This window comes from Octodon degus, unplaced genomic scaffold (genome assembly GCF_000260255.1).
Source record: "Octodon degus isolate 3935 unplaced genomic scaffold, OctDeg1.0 scaffold00006, whole genome shotgun sequence".
Taxonomy (NCBI): Eukaryota; Metazoa; Chordata; class Mammalia; order Rodentia; family Octodontidae; genus Octodon; species Octodon degus.
This window is the reverse complement of record NW_004524582.1, coordinates 15,150,775-15,170,251: the sequence shown is the minus strand read 5'-3', so window position 1 is coordinate 15,170,251 and position 19,477 is coordinate 15,150,775. Positions and strand designations below refer to the sequence as shown.

At 43.8% G+C, this 19,477-nt stretch overlaps 1 protein-coding gene across 2 annotated transcripts in view; it reads right to left on the bottom strand.

Annotated features, from left to right (window-relative positions):
* Window positions 1-213: 213 nt before the first annotated feature.
* Window positions 214-19,477, bottom strand: part of Adgra3 (adhesion G protein-coupled receptor A3) — an 84,394-nt gene continuing 65,130 nt past the window's right edge. Inside the window, exons 14-18 of one of the 2 annotated variants that reach the window (XM_023699349.1) lie at window positions 15,819-15,943; window positions 14,103-14,226; window positions 5,946-6,091; window positions 1,923-2,018; window positions 214-1,786 (exon numbers count right to left, since the gene is read on the bottom strand). In XM_023699349.1, coding sequence (XP_023555117.1) covers window positions 544-1,786; window positions 1,923-2,018; window positions 5,946-6,091; window positions 14,103-14,226; window positions 15,819-15,943 — 1,734 coding nt within the window. In that variant the 3' untranslated portion in view covers window positions 214-543. The remainder of the gene's footprint in view (window positions 1,787-1,922; window positions 2,019-5,945; window positions 6,092-14,102; window positions 14,227-15,818; window positions 15,944-19,477) is intronic. The other variant, XM_023699348.1, reaches the window with a different exon arrangement.

The window sequence follows — 19,477 nt, the reverse complement described above, 5'->3', positions numbered from 1 at the left end:
TGGTGACTGAGACTAGGCGTGGTGGCACACACCTGCAATCCCAGCTCTTGGGAGGCTGTAAGCCGGAGGATCACTATGAGTCCTACCTAATAGTGAGATCCTGAACACCCTATAGACCCTTTCCTAAAATATAAACCCCCCCCCAAAAAAAAACACCTCACAGCATAAGTTTATTAAAACAGCGCTAAATCCTTAGAGTGTAAAACATAAAAACGACAAAGTGGCAAACACCTATTCATTTATTAAATACAAACCTGAAATGTTAAGTAGGCATTACAGATTCTAAGAAATTACATTTCAGATTCCCCAAATGTCCTTATTGGTGTTTTGACAAGTAAACTGGTGTTTTAAAGGACTTAGTTTAATTAAAAAAAAAAAAAAAAAAAGACTGGGAATATAAAATATATAAAATCCCAAACTTAGGAGTTTATTGAAAATTGTTCTGAATTCCTAAGGTGGCTGTAAACCGTTTCCAAAAGCTCACAGCTTAAAGGAATGTGAATGTCACAGCTTGTTAATTTCCGCTGAAGAAGCCCGACAAGGCTACACAGTAGTCTCATGTCTCCACAACCCAGTCCTAACGTGGCCAGTGCTATCGGTACCGAGCAGGGCCCCCTCCTGCACACCGCTTTTAATTGGTCCGTTCTGAATGGCCAAGTTCAGGCCATAAGACTTCTGCTGACTTTCAAGCTCAACCACGGTTGGTTTCCTTATCGCGTCTTTCTTACTGCTAGTTGAAGGAGGCTTTTCGACATTCCGGCTGCTTTTGGGAAGTGTGTTACAAGTATCGCTGCTGTCCTGCTGGGGTGGGTTGTACTGCCTCTCTCTGTATGCCAAGTAAGCCCTCCGACTCCTAGAGTGCCCTTCATTGTTGCCCAGCCGACCCTTGGGCAAGCCATTCTGAACGCTTCCTTCCACACTCGTGGGGACGTCGTAGGCATATTCTCGGAGGACGGTGAGGCGGCTTGCCCGGTGCCCTTTGCTCCGGTTTTTATGATGGCGGCTAGAGGGCACGTTGGTTCGAAACTGCACATCTAATGGTGCCACGTGCATTTTGATGTCATTGTCCATTGAATGTTCAGTGAGACTGTTATCGAGCTGAGGATTGGAGTTCAAAGGCAAAGAGTTGGTGTGGCACTGTGCTGCGGCAGCCTGCAAGTTGGTGAGCTTACAGCCCTGGGAGGAGTTTTTGAAGCTCGACGCACTCTTGTTTGTACATGAGGACTCGGCGCTGCTATTGGTGCACTTGGATGCCTCTCCGTTCGTCCCACTGGAGGTGGGGGGCTGCACGTTGACCTGCACTGAATACGCACTCCGTCCTGGGCAGCACAGCATGATCCACGCGAGCCTAACGTCCTCCCTATTAACACAATGGTGAACCATGATGAACGCACTGAAGGTTAAACATGTGGCTCCAAAAACGAAGCTAAAAACCAGGTCCAAGGGGTAATACAAAGAAACGGCCAAGGCCCCGAACATCCACAAAGCGATGAATAACAGCAGTGTAAGGCTGGCCCCCAAAAGCTGGGAATGAAAAGTGTGCTCATTCTCCAGGGCTGATGTCGAGATCAGAGACAAAGACATTGAATCCTGATGATTCACTTCACCATTTTCATTGGCTGCCAATCTCTGCTGCTCCTCCGTGGGCTCCTTGAGCTCATATTTGCGCTCAGGGTGTCTTTTCAACTGAATAAATATGCTTAGGAAGTACATACAGTTTACAAAAGTAATGAAGCTGGCAGGTCCATAGAAGGCTCCCAAGGAGGGTTCCCATGCCATCCAGCAACTAGAAAAGAACATAGTGAACCAGATCAGACGCTATGCATTTCAACAAGCTAAGGAATTTCAATAAAATGCAGTGCTTAGAAAATACTTTAAGAGAAGCAATTGGGTCAAGTATACAGAGAATACAAAATACTCACTAGGGTGCACTCGGCCGGCTGCCATAATTCTTGATGTTTGCTGCGGCTGTTATGCCGCAAACTATAATGGGGATCCCACCACCGATCAAATAGAACCTAGAAGGAGGAAAAATGGGAAGAGCCGTTCAGTATTTTAAATTCTTGTAAGGTATATTTGTTGCTGCACCTCAGTACAACAGAATGCATGCCTCAGAGATTATTTTTAAGCAATAATGTGTTCCCGTTTTGCTTTGGTTTTTTAGATTTGCTTTTTAAAACTCTAAAGCCTAGGAAGTTTCTGAGCCGAGGAAAGCTGGTCAGCTCCTGCCACCTGGTGGACAAAAAAGGAATACTCAGCCACTGCCTGTAGAGTCCTAGGTTCACTTTAGTTTTGGAGGTTTTTATCAGATCCAGCTGGTGAAAGGGAAATTTGGTCCCTTATGAAACAGACATTAAAATTTCACAGTGCTCGGGTTCACAGAAAAGCACAGTGACGTATGAGTGCTATTGATGTTCAGCTAAGCCTGCATATTCCAGGCCATCTGTGTGTACTGCTTCCCCCCATGCACAGAATTAAACAGGGAGGCTATCCAGATCTCAAAAGCTTCAGATCCTTTCCAGTGGATAAACGGGACATCCATGGACACAGAGCCCAGAGGCTCGGTAAGAACTGTGGGTGACAAGGCAGTGTCTGGTCCTACCAAGGATAACTTTGTGGCCTGAAGATTGTTGAGCTCTCTGAGCAAAACTTGCTGCCTAGACTGGACACTCTCTGACACACAGCCTTGAATCTTGAATAGGCTGGATAAAGGCAATATTTGTGACTTGCTACTTCACAGAGCATTCCTTCGCCATTATACACTGATCAAAATCCTTCAAGATGGTAAGAATGTCGCCAAAGACACCTGTAAAACTAGAACCATGCTGTCAGGACAAAGGGAAAGCAAGACACGCAACCTTCATCTTCCTCTTAGTAACTCCCATTTGCTTTTTTTTTTTTTTTGGTGGAACCGGGGATTGAACTCAGGCCCTTGCACTTGCCAGGGAACTGCTTATTCTACTGAGCCATCTCCCCAGCCTTTTTTTTTTTTTTTTAATGTATTTGGTACAGGGTCTCCCTATGCAGCTCAGACTCATATTCCTTCTGTTTGCAGCCTCCCCAGTACTGGAATCATAGGCGTATGCCACCATGTCCAGACTCTGACGAGCTCAGTGTGCCCAGGGGCAGGGAAGGCGCAGCATATGGTACTGGGGATTGAACACATGTTCCTGTGCTTGCCTAAGCAGATGCATAGTCCACTGAGCTATTTTGCTGGACCTTCCCTTCTGCTTTTTACTAGAAAGAAAGCATCCTTTCCAAAATGTATCTTGGCTTCCATCATCCTCGCAGCTCAGAAACTCTGATACCGAAGATCTTTTATTGTACTACTTAAAAATCTCGCGTTCTACTCCTTGTATTTTTAGTTTAAAGTCATTTAAAGTTTCCTTCATCTTCTAAGGCTTTTCTTAAACTATCACTTTCTTTTCTTCTACCTTCTGCTTCCAACCCCTGAAAGTAGGCAGAATCAGCGGCCTTGCTTCCCACGCTATGAGACTGCCTCTGGGATCAAGAGAAACTCACGGGCTGCCATTGCCCACCTTCTGTGTAGCAGTGTTGTTTGGTATCACAGTTAACCAGCATGTCCACCTGAATAAGGAACACCTAGCAGATGGCTTTATCACAGTCCTGCATGTGTTTGGATGACTGTTACTGAAGAGAGAAGACCCAGCCTTGTTGTGGGTGGTATCAGCTAATAGGCTTGCTGCCTGGCAGGAATAAAAAGGGAAAGAAGGTAGCCAGCCATGGTGGTGCACTTTTGTAATGCCAGCACGCGGGAAGCTGAGGCAGGAGAATCGCTGAGAACTGAAGAACAGCCTGGGCTACAAAATGAGCTCAAGGCCAGCCTAAACAACATATTGAGATTCTGTCTCAAAAAGACAAAAAAAAAACAAAAGGAGTGGGGTGGGGAAGAAGGAAGTCTCCCTCTCCCTCTTTGGAAGAGCTCCATCTTTGAAGTTGCCTTGGGACAACTATCCCCAGGTTCACAGACACGTTACCTTTGCAAGGCAGATCCCATCAGCTTCCCGACAGCCTCACAGGGTCTCTGCAGCCCTTGACCTTTGCTGAGTCCTCTGGCTGCTCAGCACACAGACTGCCTTTTTGCCGCCTTCCACACCTGACTCTGTAGGCAGCTGCTGTTAAGTTTACCTTGTAAATCCTTATGAATTTGGGCTTAAGCTGCATACACTGAGAAAGGAGGGACCAGCTCTAGTGGGTGAGACAGGACTAAAGCGAAGGGGGTATGTGCAGAGGTAGGCCACCCTGGGGATGTACAGGGTTTAGAGGGGCTCTTCATGTGTCTTCTCAGAACAGAGCAACAAGGAACAGCTGCTAAATGATTGGACTCTCAGGGGTCTTAGTCAAACACTATCACTCATGAGCATCTTTATCACAAGTGACAGCAGTGCCCCATATCACCCTCCCATATATCTGCAGATACCGAGCACCTCTGCAGCCCCTTATTCTCCGCGGAACCACTCTCTGCTGGAATCCTCTCCATTATCAGGCATTCCCTGTCATTTCTGTCTTCCACTATCTATTAAACATAGATGGGGCCCAGGGTTGGCTCTTTTCTTAACCAGCGTCTCCCAGGGGAGCTTCCTCATTACCCTGGCTTCCATTGCAGCACAGGGAAATGTCTACTGCCCTGTCCACACAGCATCGAGCTGCTGAGGTCTGGCCTTCCATAAATACACACGTTCCAAAGGAAGGCAGAGGTCAGCTCTGGGATTCCGGGAAAAGGTTCCAGCCCTAGTGGGTACCTTGCCTGGGCTTAGCTCCTTATCTCTCATCCTCTATTTTTCTTACAGTGTGTTCCAAATTGATGGAAATACCAACTCTGTCAAGGATCCCAGCCATCTTTAATTTCTCATCCTAAATCCCACAGTCATCAATCTTACAGAAAGTAGCTCACGCCTCTCAAACGTTTCCTCCTCTGTTCTCCACAATACTGTTCTGGCTTCCATTTTCATAGGGAGAAGCCTAATGATCTTCCAGGAATCCATATTTCTGGGGCAGTAATGGGGAACCTATGGCACATATGTTGCAGTGGGCTGTCTGCTATCATTGAAAGTTCTAAAAGGTTTGCCATCACTGTTGAAGGTCATACCAATTTACATTCCATACCAGTGCCATTCTATCTTTCTAAAATGACACTACAGCTGCCTGCACCCTAACAAGGCCCAGCTTGCCCCCTGAAATTCCTGCTCCTACCCACCCCAGGATCCAGCCAGGCTGTACTTCTTGGGTTCCTGGGCTTGCTCCCCTTCAGGGGACCCCTCGACCCTTTGCCTTCATCACAAGGCAATTTCCTAGTGGCTCACATTCATGGCTCCTTTCTTTGTTCTTCCCAAGAACTCCCTGTAGTTCTCTTCCTGGGCCTTAAACTCCTCAATGGCAGAGAGAGTGCTTTCAGTCTTTAGCTCAGGGCCAGGTGAAGACAAGGCATTGATAAGCTCTGAGACAACAATGCAGCTCTCACTCCTCTAGCAAGATTCTTCATCTACTTACATTTTTTAAAAATACAATGGGTAGGAAGACCATGACTCCAAATCCACTTTGTCTTGTGTAGAGAATAATGAAGTAGATTCTCTCTTGAAGAAATTAGAAATGGGACATCTGACCTCAAGGAACTAAAAGGTTAACTTCAGAGCCTGAGGGAGCACCGTCTTAGGTGCTCTGCACACTGATGTGCTCGTTCCTCCGCAAAGCCCTACAAGTGGAGTTGTCCCCTTTGTAGAGAGAAGCTCGGGTGCACAGCAAGCAAGGGCAGAGAAACCAGCAGACATACAGCAGTGAGCACGGGCAGCCTGCAGCCCAAACCGAGCAGTACAGCCCACAGGTCCATTTTACCTCTCAAGGGACACTGACCAATTTTTGTTACAGTTGTCAACCAGGCTTTAACTAAAATAAATAGCACTGAACACAACAAAGATATTACATACCTGAGCATCGGTCTTGGAGGCGGGGGTGGTTCGTCAGGATCCTGGCATCTTTTAGCCTTTTTAGTGACTTGCTTATAGATATTTCGAGCAGTTACTCCCACCCACAGTACCGTAGCAAGGGTAGAATAATGAAGAATTATTCCAACCTACAAGGAAGATTAAAGAATGTATATAAACCAATGACAAAATGTTTCAACAAGTCTGACTGAAGAACAGTGCAAAGCCTATTTCAATGATCAACGTCTCTGCCTGTTAATACAACAAAGTACTCTTAACTCTTAATGGATGATTACAACACAAACCCACAGATAGAGGTGGCGGGTCTGCGGACTAGTAGGCCCACTCAAGACGACCTGGAGCGCACCTTCCACTAGCTCCTAAGTGACATGAACTCAAAGGCATGCTTGCCACAATGTAACAGTTCAGTTTCTAGCAGCCAATTCAAGGAAGAAGGCAGAGGGGAAGGGTAACTAGGAGCTGAAAGCCACAGCACACGCAGCATGTCGTTGAACTGCCACCATTAACATGGCTTCTACTTCTCTAGCAGGAATCTTCATCTCCTTACGACACTTTTGTATTATCATGGGTAGGAAGGCCGGGACTCCAAATCTACTTTATGTTGTGTAAAGAAGAATTAAGTGGAGTCTAAACAGAGAGTATGTTCTAGGTGAGATACCTGAGTTCTGACTCAGACTTCTGTTCTGGTAAGAAAGCTACATAATATGATGGTTAAGATGGTAAACTCAGGGATAAAAATTTGCCACATCTTAAAAATGTATCCACCTCTTAAGGGCTGTACGATCTACAGTCACACTGTATCTTAAGCACTAACCTCTTCATTTGGGAGAGTGTCATATTGAGCAAATAATATAATCTCTCTAAAATTAAGTTTCCTCAATATTGTAGTGGGATTGTCCTCAAGAGACTGCTCTATGGGGTTCTGTAGAGACAGAACAGTAATGGAAACTTGGATACACCACATTCCCAAGAGGGCATGCAAAATATATGCAAATGATATGCTAATTGAGGTTTCTCCAAGTAATGACAGCAGGTATGCTTATCATGTGATCTGTGTTTAAAGTAACGCTAGCTGCTGCTTAGGCAGATGCACGGGCCAGCAGTTTGATCCCCAGGAGTGCTGCACCAGCTCTGCCTTCGGGGGTGCACTGACAAGGCAATTGAGACTGGGTGTGGTGGCAAGCGCCTGTAATCCCAGTACTTGGGAGGCTGTGAACAGGCGAAGTGAGACTCTGTAGACCCTGTCCTAAAATACAAATAAAATAAAATAATAAAGTAATGCTAGCTGAGGACCAAATTCCAGCTAAAAATATGAGAGGTGATAAGAGAAATGTAAAAAAGAATTTTAAATTGCTGGGCATGGTACATCTGTAATCCCAGCATTGAGGAGGCTGAGGCAGGAGAATCACTGTGAGTTCTTGGCCAGCCTGGACTATATAGTGAGTTCAAGGACAGCCAGAGCTACAAAGTAAAACCCTGTGTAAAAAATAAATAAAACTTTCAAAATTTAAACAAAATGAATGTCATGTTTCAAAGACATATTAAGACTATAGCCCAGTTTTAACTAATGATTTTATTGTTGTTTTAGATCATTTTTTCTTATGCAAATATTATAAACAAAATTCTAGTAATGAGAGTCTTCAAGCAAAAAGTCTGCATTTTAACGAAATGCTTCTCCAATCCCAAGAAAATCAAATGAGCTGACATTATCTGATCTACATGAAAAGCTAAAACATGTACAGCGCTCTCTGGCTTTTCATGAGGACGCCTCCACAGCTCACCCTTGGCCGTACAAAGCCTCATCTGTGGAGAAAGCGACGCAGGCAGCCCTGAGCAGGACAAACGTCACACTGATTGTGGTGTCAGAGTGTGGACCAGCCCGCCCAAACTAGAAGAGCTGGACCTGACCTTCCGCCTAAAGAGATACACCGCTCCATGATCTCCACTAGTTTTGTTTACTGCAGTGTGAAAGTAAAATTTACAGACAGAAGTGGAACAAAAAGCATAAAAGAGCCCTCGGAGCTGTCTAAAGTCATACCAGACACTGTAAGTAAAAACAATATAAATGAATTTGGTGCACAGAAACCAATAAATTCAAGACAAATCCCTGATTTGGATTCTACCATCGCGAGAGTTTTCTTTGACACAAAGGTGAAAAGAATAAGAACTTTTAAATGCATTAAGCTAAAGATGTTTTCAACACAGAAGAGGCAAGATGGAAAATTTTCTACATTAAGTAATGAGATTTTAGGGCCTGAAGTGTTTTCCACGCGCCCTCCTTTGCTCTTTAGCGGTGGGGTTTAAATTCGGGTCTTTACACTGAGGTAAACCCCTGTTTTTGTGGGTTTTAACAATGTTTTATTTAGAGGCAGGATCGTGCTAAGTTGCCCTCATGGACGTAAGCTTGCAGTCCTGCATCAGTCGCCCAGAGTGCCAGGACGACAGGGAGTCGCCTGAAGGCTACGGCAGCCTTTCGTTCAATGCTTATGACCAACAGAGAATTTCAGGAGTCGGACGACCTCTGCTAAGAGTCACAAAAGCAAATCACTAACGATTTCATAAGAGCCAGAAAAATAGAGGAATTATGATGCAGTAATGACTTCCTGCAGCACTTTCCAGCGCTTGGGCTATGGATGATATACAATCTTACTGTCACAAATAAATCAGATACATGTGGAAAAGTAAATAGTTTGAAAGTAATCTAATCTACAGGGTGTGTAAATCGCTAATTAAATGCAATGGATTACTGCTTAAAAAAGCCACCTTACCTCCTGACATTACTTTCTAAAGCTACAAAATAGATATAAAGCAATTGTCTGCCCTAAATAGAGCTGTTCTTTTTTCCTTCTTCCTTCCTGCCTCCCTCCTTCCCTTCCTTCTTTCCCTCCCTCCTTCCCGTTTTATTGGTTTTGAGAGAGGGTCTTGCTGCACAGTGCAAGTTGGCCTTGAGTGCAGTAGGTAGCTCAGGCTGGCCTCAAACTTGGGACACTCCCCATTTCAGCCTTACAAAGCCTGGGATTACAGGCATGTACCATTATGCCGAGTATGCAAATTACACTTCGATACATATCTCCTCACCATAAATATAACTCATATCCTGAAGTTTTATAAACTACCAATAATCTAAGACAGTATGACACACCCAGCAATTATTTTTTTAAAAGACCTCTATTCCAAATCACATACAAATATACAAAAACTGAAATAGTGACAGCCTGCACTAGTGAATGACTATGAGATGCACAAAAATAGTTTTGTATGTGAATTTACTTTGTCCTTAGCATCACTGATTGGTCAGCAGTATTGACCTCAGCTACAGACCCACAGGTTTAGGCTAAGAGAATTCTCTGGCTAACACAGGATGCCTGAGGAGGGCAGCGGGCACCACATTTAATAGGTAAGTCACTGAGCTGCGAGAGCAATGGCACACCCCTTACTGCAGAGCTGTGAAAATCGAGGAGCAGAGAATGAACAATCAGTTGGCAGCACACCACGGCCAGGAACTCAGATCCCTTCCGGCCTCCTCTCTCCTCCATGCAACCTGTTAAGAGATCCTCCAGCTCCTCTTGCAAGAGGCAAAGCCCGCAGAAAGCACCGGAACTTAATGACGAAAGCCTGTGGGGTTGTTCCAGCCAGCCAGCCTGACCCCCTACGTTACAGCAAAAACTGCCTGCCCTAGCGGAACGAGCTGCTGTTGCTGCTGACCTACTAGGGCCTGGAATCCTCAGGCAGCCTTTCCACCCTCCGCAGCCTCTGCTGACAATTCACTCAATTAAGTGTTTTAAGTAACGTCTGAGTCAAAAGTGAGAAGATGTGGGCATTGTAAAAAAGAAAGAAAATTAACAGGTAGAACCATCTGGACAGGCCTTTTCCTTTTCTTAAGTAAACCTTTTTCTAATGAGCATTTGTCCTAAAGGCCCTAAAATGTCCATTCAAATAAATAAATAAATAAAATGTCCATTCAATTCTTTTCCTTTTCACTTCAGAAATGGTATAACACAACGCTCAACACAGCGAATGGCAGGCATCTCTACAACGGCCTCTTCCTATTCATTTTCTTAATGAAATAAATTAATGTGTCTGCTTCAAGAAATCAATGAATGCTTTGAGACCGTTAATATGGATGCGGGCTGTGCATTCTACTAAGAGAGCCTAGGCTCACAACGGCTCTCAGGGTGAATGATTTCTACTATCTGCAAACTCAGGCTTCTTTGTACGCACAGATAAAATATGTGGGACCAGGGCCCACAATGGTCCCTGCACAAATTTGGGTGAATCGAATTGACATAATTCTTGCTTAGAGAGCTTGGAGTGCAGAGATAATAAATAGGAAGGTGTGCAGCTCTGAAGGTGCCACGGCATTCTAGCTAGCGCAGGACCAGTGGGAGGTGACCAACAGTGTTCCTGAAATTTTAACAAATGATACCTTCAAGGCTAATGAGAAGCAGCCACGTGATGGGGAGGAAAGGACTAAAGGCGCAGACGCTCTCTGTCCACGCACGGAGCTGATCTGAGAGCCCCTATCTTCTTGCAGCCCAAAAGCCAAGGTTGGCTTTTCAAATATACAGTAAAGGCTGCAAACAAAGGAACAGACAGAAGTGCTGCACAGCCGAGAGGACTGGGGCGGTGCAGAATAGCGCCCCAGCGCTAGCTAAAGTTCACCGAGCGGTGTCGCGTGCATATGCTTCCTACCACCCAGACCGTGGGAGCGTTTAATCCTCGCAAATTCTTAGAAATGTATGTACATCTCAAACTGGCTCTCAGGGACACAATGTTGGATTCATCACAAGGCTCAGGCTCCTGACACACGCAACAACTGTGCTAAGCATGGCCTGCCTTTAGTTATCTAATTATAATGGTTAATAGTTCACTAAACATCCAAGAATCTACCAGCAAAATGAAAGTTACTCTCTTGTAAATAACTTGTGTCTAACCATATACTCTCCACATTCAAATAAATCTTACCCTCTAGCCAATGTTTTGGGGTGTTTTTGTTTTTGTTTTTCTTTGGTTTGCTTTTTGGTACAGGGTCTACAGAGTTTTACTGCATAGATCGGACTCCTAGTGATCCACCTATGTTTGGGCTCCCAAGAGCTGGGATTACAGGTGCGTGCCACCATGCCCAATCTCAATCACAGGGCTAGAGCAGGGCCAGCATGGCATGCCAAGGATCAAACCGCAGCTGTTGCAACTGCCTAAGCGGGCGCTTAATCTGCTCAGCTACTTGGCCGGCCCTCTTCTTGGTCTTTTTCGTACAGATTATCGCATGGATCCATTTTTGCTATAAGCTACGCTGCCTATTTTAGTCACTTTTTAAAAAATTTATTTATTTATTTATTTAGTGTGTGTGTGTGTGTGTGTGTGTGTGTGTGTGTGTGTGTGTGGCCAGCCCAGCCCACCAGGGGGCGCGGCTGGCTGGCATGTGGGGCTGGGGGATTGAACCGCGGTCCCCATGCTTTGCTAAGCTTGTTCTAAGTAGGTGCTTTAGACCACTGAGCCATTTCACCAGCCCCTTTAGTCACTTTTATTTTAAAAAGTTATCAAGCTGAATGTGATTTCTGAGACTTGCATTTTTTCTTGAGACTCACTGAAGCTTTCCTACATGGCTACACTTCACTTGCTCTGACTCTGGGATGTCAGGCTTCACTCGTTTATTCCCTGTGATGGCATTTGGGTGGCTTCCAGGTGCAGGGCTACAGTGCGTACTGACATCGAGAATATTCACGTCCGTGAACAGGCGTGCAGCTACTCCTGGGCCTGGGAGCCGGACTGCTGGGCCCCAAGGTTTGCATTCGAAGGGAAGCCATGCATAGGCAACTCCAATGCACCGATGGCTACACTGGCATCTTTGTGAGCAGCAGTGGTGCAGAACCCCTCGGCAACGCACTCTGGCCCGTGTGCTTGCTCTCCCAAGAAACGCTCGTCCATCCTCTTTCCACTCTGGCTGGGCTCTCAGGGCTCCCACACATGATTACAATTATTAACTGATTCTTTATCCTAATGTGCCATCAGATGTACCTATGGTACTATCTCCTGGCTTGTAACCTGCCTTTTCACTGCCTTTGAGGGCTCTTAATGAATACAAGTTCTTTTATTTTGTCAAATCTATCTGTTTTCTACTGAATGCCTTTTACTTTTTTATTTTCAAAAATCTTTCCTTATCCCAAGATCTACTTTTTTCTTTAACAAAGAATGTATGATTTTGGTCCAACATGTTAAGATTTTTTTTTTTTTTTTTAAGATTTATTTATTTCTTTGGTACAGGGTCTGCCTATACAGCTTGGACTCATAGTGATCCTCCTGCATCAGCCTCCCCATCCCTGGGATTATAGGTGTGCTCGGCTGGCAAGGCAAGGGGCCAGCACAGCATGTGGTATTGGTTATTGAACCCAGGTCCTTGAGCTTGCCATGCAGGTGTTTAGACCACTGAGCTATCTCGCTGGCCCTGACATGTACGTTTTTAATCCAACCGGAACTGTCATTTTGTTCTGGTTTCAACATAAAATGAGGTACACATCCTTTACATCCCCTTCCAAATGGATCCTCCCCAATCCATTTGGTCACAGGGGTCGACACAGCTGACGATGGGCATGGTCTCTGCTGGAGCCCAAGTGCCTGCCAGATCTGCATCGACTAACCCCTGCGCAGTCAGGGCAGCCCTGCTACAGTTACCTGAAAATCTTGAACACAGTATGTCTAGGTACTTGATAATCTTTGGTATTATATAAATGGTCTCATCCGTTATTTTTTCTTATAGTTACATTTCAGTAAACTTTTGTACATTAAACTTCTATACAATTCTTTTGCAAACTTTTTAAAAAATTTTTATGTATTTGGTACAGGGTCTCGCTACACAGGCTGCACTCATAGTGACCCTCCTGTTTCAGTCTCCCAAGTGGGATTACAAGCATGTACCAGTATAACACCCAGTTGTCTTCTGCAAACTATTTAGGATTTTTTGATATAAATAGATCACCCAATAATAATTCAATTATTCTCAACAGACCAGTGAGGACACTCAGAGGTAAAAGAAGATTAAATAATAAAATGAAGACCTTAGAGTAATAGCTACACTCCATGTGTGTGTATCACGGTGTTATTCATAATGGCCACATGGTAAAAACAATCTGAAATATAGAATACTACTCAGCCGTTAAAAGGAAATCCTATCATATTTTGCAGTACACATAAATCTTTAGGATTTCTCTGGGAAAAAAAACCAGTCATAGATGGGTAAGTGCTGCAAAACCCACTTCTGTGAGGCATGCAGGGTACTCACACTCACAGGAGCAGAGAGCTGATAGGGTGTGGAGGGAGAAGGAAATGAGCACCGCCATTCAGAGGGCCTAGAGTTGGTACACAGTCACACAAGATAAGAAGTTCCACACATCTGGTGCCAAGAGTGTGCTTACACCGCACACTGAACAATTTGCAAGGAGAGGAGATCTAACATGCTTTCTGCCACAATTTGAAAAGAAGAAAAAAGTTCAAACTGCTCAAAAGACACAGTCAGGACATGGAAGATCTGAGCTGTAAATCCAGGCAGTCGGAGCTCTTTGTTTTTATGTGATACTTCCTGCATTTTTCATATGGAAAACACTACACAAGGACAGAAATAAAATCTTACATACTTCTTACTGTTACATTGACGTGTGCCAATTTTTTTGTCTAACCTGCAGGAATACTTTTCAGTAACGGTGCATAAGGGTTCATGCGAAACACGATTGAGGACTTAATTCTCTGTGTTTATTGAGCCTCGTGCTTATCTTCACATAATTTCTATTCATTTCATCACTGAATGAAGTCATTTTTAAAACCCCACTGTCAGCAAATGTTACTACTCCGTCAGTTACAGTCACTGTACCAAAGTGTCCATGAACTGTCAGGAATCGTAACAGAAGCAGCAAGTAATGCTCAACTTGCAGGGATAAAGAGATGAGGGGTTAAGCTAGGTATTCAGTTGGGAAATGATGACTTAAAACTTGAAGCACATAATTATTTAAGGGACGGGCATCAGGTTTAACTGTAATTAAAGAAAAGACATTAAAGAAATATTTTTGCCTTTATATTTAATGAGACACAAAGTTATGCTGTAATACAATTTTTTCTTTTCCATTTCAGTGTTTCACTTTGACTCACCGCCTGGCACACGCTGGCATTTCGGGTCTGGGTTATTCCTCCGATGAAGACCACACAGGTCAGAAAAATATGGAAGCACAAGTTTACAAGCATGTGCCAGCTCTTGAGACTGATCCTAATCAAACTGTTGGAAAACGAGACAGTATTAGCTTTCAGTCTGGTGCATCTGAAAAGGACACTATGATGCTCATGTGCAAGTTAACTGCAACTGTAAAAAAACTGAAACTTATATTTTATATTTAAACATTTTATGAATCAATAAAGGTGTTGATGTCCCTCAGTACAGTGTCTTAACATTTCACTTTATATACTAAAAGAGAAATCATTTATGGAATGACTACATCTACGAAAGAACTAAGCAAACATGTACATCTACCAGTTCCTCATGGTGAATGCATTTACTAGGTATCCTTGCAATCATATACTAATGAAAAGAAAAACCAAGGAGGCCGGCCAGATAGCTCAGCAGACTCAAGTGCCTGTTTCGGCAGAGTGCTGCAGTCAGGGTTTGATCCCCGGCGTGCCATGCTGGTCCCGCCCCCTGGGGTGTGCAGAGATGGCGATTCAGATTGGGCGCGGTGGCGCGCGCCTCTAATGTTAGTGCTTGAGAGGCTGAAAACAGGAGGATCACTAAGAGTCCCATCTGTGTAGTGAGACCCTGTAGTAAAGTACAAAAAATAGTAATAATAACTGATGCATTATTGAGTTCTACCAGCGCCCCACAGGAAGTGTGGGCCTGGTGGAGTGCTGCGTGCAGGCACCGAATCCCCACAAAGGATATAATCATACAATGGGCACATACGCCAAAAATTTTTCAATACATTTTTTAAAAAATCTCAAAATAATAAAAAACAGGTACAGTTTTGTTATTGATGCTGTCTTAGGACAACTGGAGAACCTGACTGAATTACCTAGAAATTTCTACAGTGTGGCCAATGTGTCTTTTCCTGACTTGCTAGAGTAATACAGTCTAAAGGCCCAAAGCATTTGTTCCTGGCCTTTCGTAAGGAAATGCTGAAATCTCTCTCTCTCTCTCTCTCTCTCTCTCTCCCTCTCTCTTTTTAAAATATCAAAATCTCCTTTTGTTTCTTAACTAAATGTCAAGAAATGTCATCTATGTCCAGCTTAAATAGGAAAGTATGTTCTGGCAGAACCTTTTGGAAAATGAATTCCTGCTAAGCAAATCCTTTTAGTTCATTATTTCTAGCCATAAAATAAAATTTTCTGTAGCTTTGCCACCAATAAACACCATATTCCACACTTAACTGCCACAAACCTGTTTAAAAATGCTACTTATAAAATCAAGGATATCGTAACTGGTAAAAAGCCAGAAAAAAAAAAAAAAAAAGTCCTGACACAGACAGGCTGCCTCCTTGACGCAACTCTGTAGGTCTGATGAGAGGCGACATCCCTTGCCCCGTGTACCCCAGAACCCCAGCCCCTAAAACACACACTCTGCACACCCTGCTCTAGATACCAGCCCAGCAAAATGCCCGCCTGCTGCAAAAGATGAGCTTCCCACCTGTGTACTAATCGTTCACACTTCTGATGCACGGACAGAAGAAGGCTCTTGTGTCTTCCACAGTATGCAACCTTACTTATACGCCCAGCATGGGGCTTCCAAACTTATCAAACTTAGTTTTGTCATAAGTACAAGGAAAAGGAAGTCCTCCAAACTCAAACTCTGGTGTGCATGCGCCACGCATTATCCCTTACCTGTGGTGGTACATGTAGCTCACTATGATGGCCATGAGACACAAGAGGAGAATGACAGCAGTTGTGTAAACCACAGGATGCAACAGACTGACAACCTGCATATACAGCTCGGATCCTGTCAAATCCTGAGGGGATAAAACAAAGAGTCATGCTCCCAGAATTTTCACTTTACCACAAGGATTTCCTTGAGTGACTGAAACACACTGTTAAACAAAGCCTGGCATTGACATGGCTCTGATTTGAGAACTGATTTTCTTGCTATCTTCTTCATTGTACCTTTGCCTTTCTAGCTTCTCTTGTTCATCAAAGGACCATGGTGGCCAAGCCAGAAAATGGGTTGCAGGAGTCAAAGCTACAGATCTGCTAGATCGCTGAAGGCTGGTCTCTTTCTGCCTGGACTTCTAATGCTAGAAAATGATAGCCGTAGGAAGGAGTTCAGAGCAATGTATCTCTACTGAGAAAGCTCTTGACATACACAGAACAGTACCAGCTATGAAAGAGGTGGCCAGCAGGGCAGACATGGAAGAGGGCTTCAACACAATAGTCAGGAAAGGGGCACATTTTCCCAGGGAAGAATTCCAAATTGACAATATGAAATCACTGAGCAAAAGAAGATCATATCAGAACATCTTACAAAATCCTGCACCTTAATAAAAGATAAATAGGTAATGACAACAGTCTGACAGAATTCAAGTTAGTAAGAAGCTGAAAAGACAAGCCCAGACACTGAATTCCACCTTAAGCGTTCCACTGTGCCCTCAGTCTCCAACTTACAGTTCCCCTGTTAGTGGACAAACTTTATCTGGGCACCCACCCTACTATGTTAAGCACCAAGTACCCTGGGACAGACAGAACAGCATCCCAGCCCACGGGCAACTGTGTAAAGTAGGGATACAGGGGAGAAAACACAAGAGGAAGTGAGCATGCTCGCCACACTAGTCTACATCACACGGCCTCGAGACATTCACATTCTGCTAAAATTCTAGAATATTCATAGGAAAAAGTTTTAAAACGTTGAAGCAATAAAAGCAGTGTGATGCTATTAATAATAGATACATTTTCCCTCGATTGCTATGAAAAGCTACCATGCTGGTGCAGAATGAGTACTGGAGGATAAACTCCCAATATCTCGGCTGTAGCCTCCAGACTCCGTTCACGCACCGCCTGCTTTCTCTTCCTGGGGGAAACGTTCAATGGCACATTGCACTGGATAGCTGTGCAACCGGGGGCCATTGCTTCTCCCTAAAATGGGACCCACCAATCATCTCACAGGGCTTAAGGAAGAGATGGAAGGAGACTGCACAAGGATGCCTTCCGAGTGCCTCAGCAGACAGCAACAAAACATGGGGTGCAGGACATTAGCTAATAAAGCATTGGACAGCATTCCAATTTACTCCCCAAATATATCATGTCTAACACTCAAGTTTAAAAGAAATCAGTATTTTTTTTTCCAAAAACCAAATGCCTGTAACATGGAATGAGAAAGAAAGCAAATATTAAAATGGAGGCAAAATGCTTATAATTCCATTGAATAACTGAAGGAAGTTACAAGCAAGCCCCTCTGTCCAGATTGCTGAGGGCGCTGATGTCACAGGTGACTGGGAGCTGCACAAATGTGCAGATGATCCTGTGGAAAAAGATGCAGGAGATGTACAGAGAGCCAGAGAGTAAAGCTTTGAGGCGGTGTGGGCCACAGGGCTACTCTGAGCTACCGTTCAAGAACTTGCTCTCCATTCAGGCCATGACCATTAAAAAACAGAAAAACTATTCTTGGCTTCCAGAATTAAAAGAAAGGAGTAAAATCATGAAAAATAAACCACAGTGCAGCTAGCAAGATTAAGCAGTCCAACAGAATATAAGGTGTGTGTCACAGCACATGCCCATAATCCCAGTCCTCCAAGAGGCCAATCACAGGTTCAAGCCCAGCCTAGGTAAGAAAAAAAAAAAGAGAAAAACACACACACACACACACGCACACGCAGAGAGAGAAAGAAAAAGAGACCGAAAGGCAGAGAAATACACACACATGCATACATGCACATAAACACACAGAGACAGAGAGAGAGAGAGAGACTAGTTAAATCAGTTGCAAACATTAGGATGGCAAAAAAAGCAAGATTTACAGTCAGACATAAAGTAAAACCAGAGTCAAATTATTTATAGTGTTATGAGTAAATAATTACAGAATCTGTGCTAATATAAAAAATTACTAAATGCATTGTATAAAACTGACACAGAAGATTCTTTCCAGAGGGAAAAGTCAACTACAGCCCATGTTTCCAATTCAGGGACTAGTGAGGCTGGAGGCCCCACCCGGACGCATAGCACCGCAGCCTCCGTCTGGCTCATGGTGACCTTGGTGTCCCACTTCTACATGGCACCAAGCTGAAGGAGAAAACTCTGCAGAAGTGAAAAACAACATTGTGCACAGGAGCTGGCGACACTGGTGCCGAGAAAAGCAGACGCCCGCCATGTGGGAGAGGTCAGGAGGACGATCACCAAGAGGGCGCCAAAGAGAGAAGAGTTTCCAGAACTCTTGACAGAGCGGCAAGAGGTGCTTACAGGAGCTAATTCAAGCCTGAGGACTGCTAAATATAGAATAATGAGAGTATTAAATAATTCATGACCACCATACCAATAACAAGAATAATTAAAATGAACGATTATCTAAATTGACCAGGATCTGAACAACCAGAAAAATCCAAAGAAAACATTTGCGGCCACTATTCTGTGAGTCAGAACACCCAAGAATTTTTAGAGGTTAGCTGCAAGATTTTAAGGGAGATCTGAAACCAGAAATAAAAAAAATAATAATAATAGTAACTATGACTGACTTCTGTGTTCAATTATTTCTTTTTTGGGAGTAAAGAAGAATAAATAAGGATTTTGATACCCTAAACCTCAAACTATAGACTAAACCAGCATCAGTCAAATTGAATGGCCGTGACTCATCCAGAGGGCTGACACTGACAAAAGATCTACAAGATGCTGTACGTGGTTCCAGCATAAATCCTAAGGGGATATGACTGACCTTGTCAGATAGCAAAAGTTACATTTTTAGTTATATAGGTCTTGCTTTAACTTGGTCTTAACCATCCAGCACAAAAGTGTAAAAATGAGCTATAAAAAGCAAAGCCATATTAATATGCTGAGCTGTAAAAGGTTCAATTCAACAACTTCTGACAATTGCCAGTTGTGCTGATAACTCACTATTATCGACTACTGGACTATATTGGGTTATTTTGCTGAATCCAAGTGCCTGCAATCTTTGGACTGGCTTCAGGTATAAAAACATCCTTTAAAGACTTCTCCAAATACAACTTCTCCAACTGCAATGGAACACTCATCTCTGACAAAAACAAAACAAAAAGGGGGATACCATCTGGATGAGTCACAGACATTGCTTGACCAATTTGCTCTTTGTGAAAGCCTGAGAGAATGCTTTCTCTCTAGGTGACTCTCCTTAGGCACACTCTACATTGTTGATCACTTTCCTCTGTGGCCCTATAATCTTCATCAGAAAATCTGGGACACCACTGAGTTACAGGATGTTACAGTTCAGGTTCTTTTATGTCTTGAGTCCTCACTGAACTTGAAGAGCTAGGGCCAAGATGTTGGCTATCCTTGTAGCCCTTCTTTTTCTCTAATTTTCTGGTCTG